The sequence below is a fragment of the Mustela nivalis genome, assembly GCF_964662115.1.
Source record: "Mustela nivalis genome assembly, chromosome: 1".
NCBI classification, from domain to species: Eukaryota; Metazoa; Chordata; class Mammalia; order Carnivora; family Mustelidae; genus Mustela; species Mustela nivalis.
In genome coordinates this window covers 111,150,089-111,164,469 of record NC_139020.1, presented here as the reverse complement: position 1 = coordinate 111,164,469, position 14,381 = coordinate 111,150,089, and the positions used below count along the sequence as shown (strand labels likewise).

Genomic DNA, 14,381 nt, shown 5'->3' with positions numbered 1-14,381 from the left:
ACAAAATTTGTCAGCAACCACTACTGTTGCCCTCCACACAGGTTTCCATGTCCCTTACAGAGAAACACTGACAAAGATTTACACCTAGTTCTCCCCATAATTATAAGAACATTCACTTTTTAAATGATTTGCAGGAATCTGACAGTGATAGAAGTAATGATTTGTAGCAACGGTATTGCTTTATATGTCATTTGTGTGGCTTGTTGCTATTGTTAATGTACTTCCCTTGCCAGAGTATCATTTGATAGTTACTAACACTTTGGGGATATGCAGTTTAAGATTATTATCCCAATTTTAAGCATGAGGAAACTGAGTTTAAGAGAGGTTGAATAACTTACCCAGGTCCATATAGTAAGAGAAAGAGGTAAAAGTATGGCCAGAACTGTTATCTCTATCAAAGACTGCCAGGGGATCCAATAAGCTGCTGGAGGATTGACCATTGGGTCTGTAACATAGGCAATAGTGACTTGACAAGAGTGATCTCCGTGGTGTAGCAGGGAATAAGGCTAATTGGAGTGGGTTCAAGTTATTACAGGAGGTAAAATAAAAAAGAAGAAAGTAATATGAAATCACATTTTTGAGTAGTTCTATTATGAAAGAGGAGTAGAGAAATGGGAAGTTAGCTGGAGAGAAGCATGGTAGTTACACAGTGGAATTTGTTTGCTTCTTTGTTTAAAGCTATTACAACATATTTATAGACCGATGGGAACAACTGGGGAGAAGTAAAATTTGGCATTGCAGGAGAGCTGGTCACTGAATAACACTGACCAAAGGGGGTGAGATCATGCATGGAAGTGGCAAGTGGAGGGCAAGATTGGGGCAGGCACGTGAAGAGTTCAAGCCCCAGAACATTTGTGAGCAGTTGTAGGCAGGTGGGTTATTTTCGTGGTAGAAATATGAAAAACTTGCTCCTCCAACTGCTCTTTTCTAAGTAAAATATGAAGCAAGGTGGTTTACTGATTAAAAAAGGAAAGAAAACAAAGAAAGAAAAGAAAGGAGGAAAACAGGAAGGAGAGGGGAGAGGGAGGAGAGAAAGATAAGACAAAACAAGAGGACAGGCCTATAACCCGAGTCTGCAGGAGGTTTTGAGGAGGAAGGAGAAGGTCTTCTTCCACTTACGAAGAATGGGAGAGGGAATTGGCAAGAGAAGTGTAGGAAGGTTCCAAGAAGTGCTGAGGACCCCATGAGGTATGGGATCAATATTTCGACTTGAGACCAGTCAACAAAGTTTTATGTTGTTTCTTTGTTTTTCAGTCACATTAAATTATTTGACTGTAAGCTTAGAGCAGGAACGCTGGAGCTAATCACACATGAATTTTAATGTTGACTGTGCCCTGCAATGCCCTGCATTACTTCTGACAAACTACCCTTTTTGTTCTTCAATTTCTTAGTTGCAAAAAGGATCAATAAAACTATCTATCTTTTGGATCATTAAAATAACCATAGTGTATCTAAAGTACAGGTATATAGTAAGTGCTCAATGAATATTAGCTGTGATTATGAGGACACTGACTACTTAGGAGGTGAGTACCCACTGGATGGTACCTGCACCTGGTTTATTACAGTTGTCTGACTTATAAATAATAATGCATTTTGAGATTTCACTTTTTCCCCCCATACTTTTAAGAAAGACATTATTTTTCCAAGAGAAGTTTGTAATGAAATAAATGTGATTATTGAATGCTCAAAGTTGTAAACAAGGATTCTGAGCTAATATAGTAGTAGAAAATATTGGCATCATCTGGTAACTGCATAGGCACCAAGGTACCAGCAAAAAGAATAGAATAGACAGATAATAGCTGGAAAAGCCTGTCCTGGGAAGACCTAGACCTAATTGTACAAAGAAAAGATATGTTTTCTTTTTGACAAGATTTGATGCTAGGTGATACATATATGAGATCTCTCTTTTCTAACAACACCATCTTGTATTTAAAAATAAAGTCAAAAAAAATAAATCCAGTACAATATATTATTCTAAAGTTGGGGACTCGTGGACTTGTTATGACCAAGGTAGCATTTTATTTGTGATGTCAGAACTGCAGGGCTTTCTATGGAAATAGAGCCAATGCATCTCAGGTGGCCGTGAAAATGACAGCCTTTGCTATGCCAAGTTACAATGTGACTAGTGTCTGTCATACAGGTGTGTTCTGCTGACATTAAAGTTGAACTGGGGGGTGCCTGGGTGGCTCAGTGGGTTAAGCCTCTGCCTTCAGCCCAGGTCATGATCCCAGGTCCTGGGATCGAGTCCCACATTGGGCTCTCTGCTCAGCAGGGAGCCTGCTTCCTCCTCTCTCTCTGACTCTCTGCCTAGTTCTGCCTACTTGTGATCTCTATCCGTCAATAAATAAATAAATAAATCTTAAAAAAAAAAAGAAGAAGTTGAACTGGGGATTTCTTGCTAGGTCTCAAAGTAAAACACAATGTTGGCTATGTTATTGGAAACTTTCATGTGTCCTTGTGTCTGCACATGAGGAAGAATATTCTTTCATCAACTCTCTCTATCTCATTTTTACTCTGAAAGCTGCATGTAATCCTGTTCCAATGTACTATGGATCAAGAAAAGTCAAAACATGAATAAAAAGAAACATCCAGAAGAAGAAGAGAAGGGGGATAGGGTGGTGAGAAGGAGAAGAAGAGAAATAAATTGAAACAAATGTCAAAATACAGGGGAAAATAGTAAACTGCTTTGAAGAAAGAGTACTAAAGAACCAAACAGAAATGCTTCCCTTTTCAGAACATTGTTTTCTTTTACCACTTACCCAAAACTATTATGATACCACACGTGTTAGAGAAATAATGATATTTATCTCAAAAACATCCTGTGGGATTAAAAAAGAGCAAGTTTGGTTTTTTTTTTCATGCTTTAAAAGCGCAAAGAAGACAAGGAATGTGATCAAGAACCACCCAGAAGTGTCAGATGAAAGAGTAACAATGTTGCTAATCAGGCATTATATCACCAGGACACTGAACATTCTTGATACTTAGATACTGAAAGTTTGTTGGGAAAATAGTGTAAAGTGAAATCAAAGAAACACAATAGGAAATCAGTTCCATGCCAAGTGGTAGCCAATAAATCATGTCCACTGAAAATGAAATCTAAATCACAAGAGTAGTTCCCAGGGTCTCACATGAGAAATGTGATTGTCTTATCACATGATATATACATGAGATTGTAACATTACAAGTTGCCTAAATCAGAAAACTTGTTTCCAGTTGTTAAATGGGCAGTGGCACTGATTCCGAATTGCTGAGAAAGGTGATTGGGGAGCTGGGAGAACAAGAAATACGGGAAGTTAGATTTTTTTGTTGTTTGTTTGACTTTATTGCCGGTCTGGAAACTGCCTCATCATCAAAAGAACTAGAATATCAAACTGCTGTCATAGCTGAAATGGGTCAAATACATAATAAGAGGACACAGGAAGAAGATATTCAGGAACAAGAGGGTTTTGTGTTTGTGTGTTGTTTTTTTTTTTTTTTTTATGTAGAGCCTTCTAGAGAAAAATAATCTATTCCTAATAAAATAATAGTTTATTGTAATAGAAAGTGGTGGAAAATCTCCCCCACCTTAAAAATCATTGTACTTTGAAATAATGCAAATTAAGAGATCAGAGGTCATTGCAGTTATTAATAAGGACCTGATTAGCAGGAGGAGAAAACATAATCTTGCATAATACAGGGCTGATTGGAGAAGCACGATTTGGGAGCTGTAGAATTTATATAACTGGTTCGGTGTTCAGACCTACGCAGTCTCCTAGACATGCTTTTTAAAGGTTTCCCACAGTTGCTTATATGATTGGAAATTAATACCAAAACTCCAAAGTCTAGTACTAGTACCTGTATAAAATTGTGATTAATTTTTACTGTAAAATATATGCATTGCTCATATATGGGATTAGTAATTCTTGATTTATCATTTGTTGTTTGTTTAGTCTTCTGCAGTGCTACATTAAGCTCCCCACAAAACGAAAGGATAACTCTTCCCAACATGTTAGTTAGCTTGACCAAGTGAACCCCCACTTTTCAGTTGTAGTCAACATTATTGTACTTGAGAATATATCAGATATTATGTATATTAGTCAAGCAGCAGATCTCACACATAATGGTGCCTCAGCTAGGTCTGTGTCTAAGAAATTACAGTTGTGTTTGCAAGCTATCAGAACTCATGAAAGTTTCAGATGCTGCCAACCATTTGTTATAGGATCTATGCAGTAAGATTCAGTTTGACTGATTCTTCCTGACTAATCTGACTGGCTGTATTCATGTCATGCAAACATAGTTAGACATTTTTCTAGATAACGAGATTGAATAAATAGATTTTCCCTATACTCTTATGTACTTGATGGACATATTTTTTAACTCTTCATTCTTTATCAAATTGAGGCTGATAGACATCAGGATCATGGTTTAAAACTTTCATCTTGGAACTCAGGGTCTGAAATTAGTTAGCCCTGCCAGGCTTATTCCTCCCTACTTCTCTATTTTAGCCCATTCTTCAACCAGTTCCTGTTTTTCTTATATAACATGCATTTCATTTCTTCACTCTTTCGGTAGTCTATCCATCCCTCTAAATCCTCTGCCTCCTTCAAGGCTAAAGCAGTATCAAAGAGCTATTGTTCAGTACTCATTTCCATTCACCTCTCAACACTGGCTCTGAACACCCTGTGATTGTGGGCATGTCTGTGTTCTCCTTCTTAGCCTTGAGCTCCGTGAGGGCAGGAGTCAAGTGGTCCTCTCTCTCAGTTGCTATGAAATCTAGCAGAGTGCCTGGCACAAGTTAAATGTGCACCTGTTTATAGACTCAATGACCAAATCAATGCTTGTACCAATTCAGCTTTGGATAAGTTTGCAAAAGAGTAATTGAAATTGGAGGAGAGAAAAGAACAGGGAAAGTCTATTTTAGGATGAAAGTGATACAACATTGGTTAAGCCAAGTCAAAAGGGCCAATAAATATTTTGTGAACTGGTTCCATCCTACTAAAGGCATCCAAGATGCTCTTCATCTCCCTTGTCTACCTATGAGCGTCAGGACCCCTTGGGTCAGAAGATTTTCTCCACTGTGCTCCTCTCATTCAGTTATTTATAGTTTAGCTCCGGTCAGGACATTTCTCTTCCAGACAACAACAAACTCTTCTAAGGCGCAACTGTCTAGTAGAAATATCATATGAGGTACATATGTAATTTAAAGTATTCTGGTATTCACATTTAAAAAATAAAAATGAAAACATGTGACATAAGTTTAATAATCTACTCAGCCCAAAATATCCAAAATATTATCTATTTAATTGTAACCAGTTAATACATTACTAGTGAGATATTTGTTCTTTTTGTGTGGTCTTTAAATTTAGTGTTCTGTACTTAACAGCACATCTGAAATAGGACTAAGCACATTTTAAATGCTCTATGTGATCACAGAGGCAAAATGGGGATTGTATTGGACAGTGCATTCCTAGGCTATTCTCATCAAATTTTCCTATCCTGTACCAACTCTCCATGCCCTCAGCTATATCTCGGTTCTCTCCATCTTACTTTAGTAAGACTATTAGGGAATTGTTGGCTCTTCCCATCCAAATAAGACATTTCAGGCTTTAAGAATCATTTCTTTGTTTATAGCTTACACTTGGTATTTGTGTGTGTGTGTGTGTGTGTGTGTGTTTTTTAAAGTGTCATTATTAATAATGCTGTGTTAAAGACACACAACATGAAGTTTAACATCTTAACTATTGTAAGTATGCATTTCAGTGCCATTAAGTACATTCACATTGTAACTTGCACACACGGTAATACTCTCCCTTCCCCAGCCCCGAGCAACCACTGTTCCCCTTTCTGTGTCTATGAATTTGACTACTTTAGGTATCCCGCATAAATGAGTCATAAAATATTTGTCTTTTTCTGTCTAGCTTATTTCACTAAGCCTAATATCTTCAAAGCATATCCATACTTGTGTCATTCATTTATTTGTGTTTATTTATTTATTTATTTATTTATTTTATTGTGTTTATTTATTTATTTATTTACTTAGAGTGCACACATGAGCAGGTGGGGGAAAGAGGGAGAAGGGAGAGAGAATCTGAAGCTGTTGGGCTCCCCGCCGAGGGGAGGAGGCTCCCGGGCCAGCCGGAGGCCTCTCCTTGGGGCTGAGCAGGATGGCGAGTGTCGCGAACCCAGAATGCACCCACAGAAGACACCGGGCTCGGGGGATCTGTCGAAGCAGGATCTCACTTCATTGTGCGGGGGCACACCTTATATAGAGCAGCAGAAGGGAAGTGAGGACAGAGGGGGAAGAGCCAATAAGATTATGCCAAGTAGCAGTTGCTGGGTAAGGCGTGTCGGGCGAGAGGAGGAAGTGCCATAGGTTTCAGGAACCGAAACTGTGAAATTGGCGCCTTGTTGGCCTGAAGAGACGGCAAGCCGGCGCCATCTTAATTCTGGGCCGCACCCTGTGGAGGCACCTCTAGTACATGAAGCAGACTCTTAGCTCTCAGTTGGGAACCCAATTTGGGTGTTGATCCCAAGACCCTGAGATTGTGACCTGAGCTGAAATCAAGAGTCAGATGCTTAACGAACTAAGCCATCCAGGCACCGTATATACACACATAATTTGCTAGCAGTTTGTAGTCAGGCCTGGGGATGTATTGGTTTTCACAGTTGACTAGGTGTCAGAGTAGGAAAAACTGTTTTATGGTATCACGTGAATAGTTTCCTAATAGAATCACTTAATTACTTCTGAGTTCCCTTATGCACTTACCAGTTGTAAATAAATAGCTATATTTTATACATGTAAATGTATGGTTTAATTTTGGAGATTTTTGACACTTTGCCCATAATAGAAATATAGGGAAGAGACATTAGACTTGAGAAATTTCAAGATTTCCTTACGATCGTCCATAAGCATCTTCTGTCCTTCGTAAAAGAAAGCAGAAACTTAAATTATCTACTGGCATCATCTGAAAACTACAGCATCAATTCTTTCTGAATTCATTTCCTCTCTAAAGTTTTGCTATTGAGACCAAAGGTCTTCTGGGATATTGGAGGAGGCCTTTAGTGCAATAACTGAAATACCTTAACATCTCATTTAAAACATACATGTAAAAAATGAAATAAAATAAAAATAAATAAATATGTGTAATAATTGTGGACAATATACTTGGCAAACTTAGTTTGTATGTATATTTGGCATCACTCAAAGAGGGGTTCCATCTGCCAACATCAGCATCACCTGGGAGCTTTTTAAAAATGTAGAATCTCAGCTCCACAAAAACCTTCCACATCAGAATCTGCATTTTAACAATATCTTGAATGATTCTAAAGCACTAACATTTAAAAAGCTCAACCACTGAGATGTTGGGGGGGGGAATCTCTTCATCACTAAACTAGTCTAAAGAGAATACTTCTTGTATCTTAATTTTCTTAAGCTAGTTTTGAATTTAGAATACCTTTAACCAAAAACAAACAAACAAAAAACCAGAAAAACAAAACAAAACAAAAAGAACTTATCACTTTGTTCTTTGCAATCTGTTATTCAAGATTCTCATGAAGTGATCGCCTCCTTCATTTTCTTAAACATCTTTGGAAGCTTACTATATGCCAGGCATTTAATCTTCATAAAAATTCATTTTTTTAGCTATGAGAGTGTGCCCAAGTTATTAGTTAGTGAGTGGCTGAGTGAGGATGTCGACCCAGGTAGTGTGGCTCCCAGGCTGGTGCTCTTCGCCACCACATGACATCTCTTTGGTCATAGGCATGTTCAGGTCTCCTGCACCAGGACAAAGCCCAAGTGCGGAAGCTGTTTGATGAGAAGTAGCAGATTACTATAGCTGCAGTGATAGTCCCATAGATGGAGGTACTTAACTATTTTTTTTTCCCAAGTCAATGATACAAATAATTCCTGATTAAGTGAAATATTTCAGATATTTTTACACATTTGTTTATTTTACAGCAATATAAGGAATGAAGATCTTCTCTTTTAAGAGTAACTATGAGTTGAAACATACTAATCTAGCAAGAGCCATGAAAATTCAAAGATGGAAAAAAAAGAAAATTCAAAGATGACTGAGCTTTAGAGCCAGACAAAACAATAGAGGAGAAAGGAACTGTTGTATATAGATGTGGACTAAAATCAACACAGTTGCATATTCAAGCCTGGAACAGTCAGGAAAACGGCATTTTGTTTGTTTGTTTTCCTCTGTCCTCCCTTCTATTATCATTTCCTGTGTCAGGTGCCCTGAAAATTGGTGGTAAATATTTCAGTTTGATATAACAATGTCATATTCCATGTAGTAAAGATTAGGAGCATGTCAATAAGAATTTTTTTTTGTCTGTGCAAGCTAGATTGCAGGCCAAAAACTGAAAGAGGTATCTATTTCTACCCTTTTAATGTTATACTCACAATGTCTCCTCTAACTCTAGATGAAAATCCTGTTATATAGGTTAGCAGACAGGTAAGACTTAAGCCTTATCTGTAAGAGAACAGAAACCACTCTATGTCCACATTTCAGAAAGACTTAAAAGGCTATGACTGATAGAACTGAAAGAGGACCATTTTAATCCACGAAATACGTTATCAAGTTAAAACTCATTTTTACACTGGGGAGAGGAGCTAGTGATGGGAATGAAGGATATTGTAAAATCAAATTTGAGATGTTTATTGAAGCTAAATTGATGTCCAGAATTATAATAAGTAATTGATGTAATTTTTCTTTTCAGTGTGTATGTACAGAGAGCCATCACTTCATGAAATTGGAGAAAAACAAGGGCGTTCAAGGAAAAGTTCTGGAACACCAACCATGAATGGAGGCAAAGTCGTGAATCAAGATTCAACATAGCTGAGAACTCTTCCCTTCGTCCCTCTCTCATCCCTTCCCTTTCTCCCCCCTACTCTTCCCATTTCCTCCCAATAAATCCACCCAAGGAGAGGAAAATAAAATGGCAACCCAGGACCTAGTGACTAAGATTCTGCACTCAAAAATCTTCCTTTATGTAGGACAAAGAAATTGAACCAAAGCTTGCTTGTTGCAATGTGGTAGAAAATGCACATGCACAAATATTAGCACACATAAAATCAAGAGAAAAAAATAAATCAAGACACCACAATATTGTGCTGTTATTAATAGAAGGCTAATTATAATGAAAACATAACTATAATAAATTTGAAATAAAGTTATTATCTTAAAGACAAGGGTTTTGGAGAATTGAACTTACAAACCAATGTAATACCCTGAATAACTTAAACTTTGGATAATGCTGTGATGTGTGCTTCCTGTCGAATTTGAATTTTCTTTGACACATAATTGACACATAATTGCATTCTGTTTCCAGGATTTTTTTTTTTTTAACCATGGTATTAAACATGTACAAATTATAGATTCTTCTAATTCCCATATGGTTGGTATAAGCTAGAAATCATTTAAAAGTTTAAAGTTTTATTTTTAAATTTGTTACTTACAATTATTTTATGCAAAAGATAGACTTCTGTTGAATTTAATAGTATTAACTCATTTTATTCCTTTATAAAAAGTTTCAGATTCACCTAGGAGATTATCATATTTTTATCAAAATAATTAATCTAGGATCTCATTTTTTTAGTTATTTAGAAAAAAAATGTATTCTAAGGCTGAGGTTACTTCTGAGAATTCTGTGTCATTGACATGCTTGGGCAGGGATGAATAAGTTATATGCACTTACCATTTGGTCTGATTTTTCACATTGTGCACAGCTTGGAGAGTATTGGTTCATGTCTAGCTGTGGTAAAGAGTTTTGTACCATCTCTTGCAGCAGGAAAGAAAGAAAAAGGGTTTCACACAAGGAAATAAATCCTAGGATATTGGTCAAAGCAAATTGTTTTTGCCTTTGTACCAACAGAATTTTGTGTATGTAGCACTTTCCAAACTTCACCAAGAAATTGGGAGGCATGAATGTGAAATTTCTAATTTACTATCTCATGAAGCCAATGGCTTGCTTGTTACTACATATCCTTGTTAATAAGTCTAGTTGACAGTAACTGTCTCCTAGAACACAGAAGGGAAGTTGATACATTGAATTTTCAAGGGGCATAGAGAAAGGATATAGAATTAACAGCTATGGTTCCAACACACAGGGTTGTGTGAGCTTAAAATAGTTAAAAAAAAAAAAAAAAAAAAACCCTCAGCGTAAGGACTGGGCAAATGCATAGTTAGGAATACTAAAGTATTAGGAAAGCATTAGAGAAGAAATGAATGTAATACAATTGTCTTGGGGGGAAAAATAGATCTACTTAGTCCTACAAATCAGGAATGGTATAGAGACATCCAAATTAAAACAGAATGTTAAAAAAATGTATGCAGAATTATGGATATTATCAATGAGAAGACTTAGCATGTTACTTCTCCTATAGCTCTACTGTCCAGCATGTATTATTCCAAATATGACTCCCTAAAATATATACACTTTGCAGAAGCTCTAGGCCTTCACTTAAATGACCTTGCCATTGGTTGCTGTATTCTTTCAAAGTCAATGTAGTTACCCTCACTCTACACAATCATTATTCTTTAATAGTGGTTTGTGTCCTTCACCAAGTATTCTATTTATGTTATCAGGAGGTTAGCAGAAAATGAAATGGAGGAATTTGCCTTATTGTTTGTAAAGAATACAAGTTAGGCATCTAGACAAGTATTTTGAACACACATTTGCAAAAGATATTTGTTTAACCAAAATAATTTGAAAGCATTACATTAAAAAGGAAAGAAAAAAAAAAAGGAATGTTGCTCTTCTAGGAAAAGAATACCCTTGTAAAAAAAAAAATTACAAATCTGGTTGTATTTATCCTTGTCACTCTTAATTCAACTTGATTTTGAATACACCTGTCACTTTTAGGAACAAACCAATCCCAAGCACAAAGCCTTGTTTTCTTTGAAAAAATAAAAAGAAAGAGGCTTCTACAAAATGGGTCACGGGCTCATTTAGCATGAAATGACAAGATCTTATGGTGATACACACACCCCACAAACTCATCGGTAATATAATTGACTGTTTCACAAAGTGTTATTAATTACACTAGTGACTTCATGATAATATATTTAATCCAGTTAAATATTATGAAAAATGTGATAGAGATATAAACTCCCAACACCATTTCCCCCTCAGTTATCAATGGCTGTCCATCATTTATCACTGAGACTCATATTTGACTTTTTCCTGATAGAAATTAAGAAACAGAAGTCTCACCACCCAATTTCTATATATTTTTTTCATATCATTTAAGCAAATGTTGACCACAGTAAAATGTTTAGAAATTAGCTTTGCCTTATTTACAATTAATTTTGAAGTATAAATTGGAAACCTCCATATATATATATATTAACCTGGCAAAAACTGTAGTTTAGAGCATAGGGTGAACATTCCCTTAACTACTGCTTACTTTTTGAGTACATAAAACCTTTAATAGAGAAAGTCAGTATTCACTGTTTAGGTTTTCAAACAATTACCAAATATAAACATAAAGTTATCCTATTTCCTCCAAAAACATGAGCCAGTAAGTTTGTTTTTCAGGTTTCAGGTTTCTTCCAAGAGAAAGAATTCTTGACTTTGATTTTCGTCATTCTAATTTCTGGGTCTCAATTCATCCATCGCTCATGTTCCCATAAATAAAATAAGTTCTTTTAATGCATTGGGATATTCTCAGGAAAAATACAACTTTTAGTAAAGCTTTGTTATTGACTATGTATGTATAAGTTAAGATGTGTTTATTCTAAGAGTCCTTATTGTAACGTGTTTCAAAATCAGTGGGCTTAAGAATGAAAACAAAACTTTTGAGAATCTCCAAGTAGTTTTCTGGTCAATACACTTCACTTGATTTTTAAGCTAGAAGTTTGAGGTACAGAAACAAAATGGTGCTGAAGTTCCATTTGCTAATTTAGAGCCTTTTGTGCTTCAGGAAACTGGAGGACAGCCAGCCAACCTGTTCTTGATCACAGTAATAGTTTGGGTTTTGAATTTTACACATGAATTTCATAGCACATTTTTAGCCGCTATGGATTGGCGCAATAAAAAGACATCAATTTGATGTAAATTGTGATGCTTTATGGGCCTCATTTTAATACAGATAACTTTTTAGAAGGATTCTTCAATTTAGGAAAATGACACTGCTCTAGATAGGTATTGTGTCTATGGATGGTGGTCCTGTGGCGCCACCAGCAAGAGATGAGAGCATTAAGGGGAAATTGAAGGATGAAGATGGCTTATTGTGTATTACAAAGTTTGAAGGTCTTAATAGGAGACCACTGATTTCTTGGTGAAGAAGCATGACTACATCAATAGTAATTTTTTTAAACACAGACTCAGAAATAGCAAATCTACTATTCTACCCTCATGGCTTAGTCTACAAGGCCTTGCTCTGAGAAGGTTTTTCCATGATGTTACTTAATTTCGTCTGCACAAGGTGAGACACACTCAGACATCAAAATTCCCTGCTCATTTTAATAGCATAAAAGGCTGAGATTATTTCTCTGTCATAAAATTGTAAATAGCATTTTTTAAATCAGAATCACATTTAAAACAGTGGATTGTTCTACAAATATATATGTGTATATATACATATGCTCTGAACTAAGGATATATAGAGTTTTTATTTGACTTGTGTTCTTTAGTCATAGCTAATCAAAAAATAAAGAAATTTGAATGCAAAACTTTATATACAAATGTATATTTCTAATGGTAGTATAAATTGCCACTTTATAATAAAAAAAGGAACTGGTGGAAATAATCAAAGCACATGCTCCTTCAGAACTTCAGTGATTCTGAATTCCCCTTTTAATGTAGAAGTGAGTTTTTCTTTTTTTTTTTTTTAAGTTATCTTAAAAAGCTATCCTTCCTGAATTGATTCTATAAAAAATCATCTCAGATTGAAAAGTTATGATTGAGGGCAGGAAAAAGATGCTAAATGCAGATCTTTATTTTCAGGATTTTTCCTTGGAGCCCAAGTTAAAAATTCAATTATTTTAAATCTAAATTACATGAAAATTACTAATGTTCAGAGATGATATATTAGGTTTGATAACAGTAGCAAAAATCTATCTATCAGTACAATAGCTTTAAAATAATGTCATCATAAACATTGCATCATTAGATGTTTTATTAGTTGGAAAGAATGAGTTGTTTCTTTGTCTTTGCTCCAAGCACAACCTGAAGACACTGGCATTCATTTTACTTAAAGCTGTTCAAAAGTCCAAAATATACTCCCATGAATAGAATTGGTATTAGCTCCATTACAAGGTTAAATGTTATGATTTTAAAAAAGATTATTGACACTGAAATGTTTAATAAACATGTTGTATGAGAAACTGAACAAATGTTTCATTTTTACATTGAAGCACAGACTATTCAAATCATTATTTTTCGAGATCAGATTTGTAAAATGTTTATACATCACAGTCTTCCTGAAGTAACAAGCAATTAAAGTCTTGAGATGCTCATGCATGTAGACAAAATACTTGCACTTTTTTTTTTGTTTTTGTTTTTTAAGCATTAAAATTCTCTGGGAAGTCTCTCTCCTTTTTTAAAAAAATGTGTTTATCCTATAATGTGTCAGTGAAAAAGTGCTGTGTCTTATGAAAGGAGGTCAAAATTAGATTCACAGAAGGTGAATAAGTCAGAATTTTTATTGAACATCATAGCCAAAAGTAAAAATACTTGCTAAATGTGAATCACCTAGTGGTCAACCGAACGTCCTACTTGTTGAGGATTAAGAACTAGGTGCATTCACTTCTTCAGTGATTCATAAAGTACTAATTAGAGATGTGGTTGAGTTTAAGGATTGTAAACTAAATTTTAGGCTCAAAAAAAAAAAATCTAAGAAAGGAAGGCACATAAATAAATAATGTGATACCGGAAGGTAAATGTTACAATAAGCTTTTCCATACAACCTACAACGGAACAATGAAGTTTACAGGGAAAACAGGGATTGAAAAAAGAGTAGATAGTTACCGTGAAATAAAAGAGATGAAAAACAGCCCCTTAAGCAGAGTAAATAGTTTGAAGACAAGTTATGGAGACATGAAGATCACACCTTCCTTGGGAAATACTTATGAATGAAACAAGGAAAGTGTGTTCAGCTGAGGTGATGGGGGGCGGGGAGAGAACTGAGTTGATATCAATGAAAATGAAAAGTCAAAATTTTGTCAATGCGATATTTGGATTTGTTTGAGACTCTATATCTGTTAGGATGCTTCTGGTTGCTCAGAACAGAATCCCCAAACCAAAGTGGCACTTCTCCAGATTCACACATCACTAGCGAGGCTTCCTTTGCTGGCAGATCTCTCAGCTCCTCCCACCTCCGCCTGTGAAAACTTCTCTGCCAGTCAGGTACTCCTTCCAGAGTCTCGAGTCACAGAGGCTAGAGATTTATATCA

The 14,381-nt window shown here is 35.8% G+C and overlaps 1 protein-coding gene across 5 annotated transcripts in view; it reads left to right on the top strand.

The window, feature by feature from the left end:
- Positions 1-13,322, top strand: part of FGF12 (fibroblast growth factor 12) — a 559,619-nt gene extending 546,297 nt beyond the window's left edge. For all 5 annotated transcript variants that reach the window (XM_082729329.1, XM_082729330.1, XM_082729328.1 and 2 more), the window contains one exon: positions 8,704-13,322. In XM_082729329.1, the coding sequence (XP_082585455.1) occupies positions 8,704-8,822 (119 nt within the window). In that variant the 3' untranslated portion in view covers positions 8,823-13,322. The remainder of the gene's footprint in view (positions 1-8,703) is intronic.
- The last annotated feature ends 1,059 nt before the right edge of the window (positions 13,323-14,381 follow it).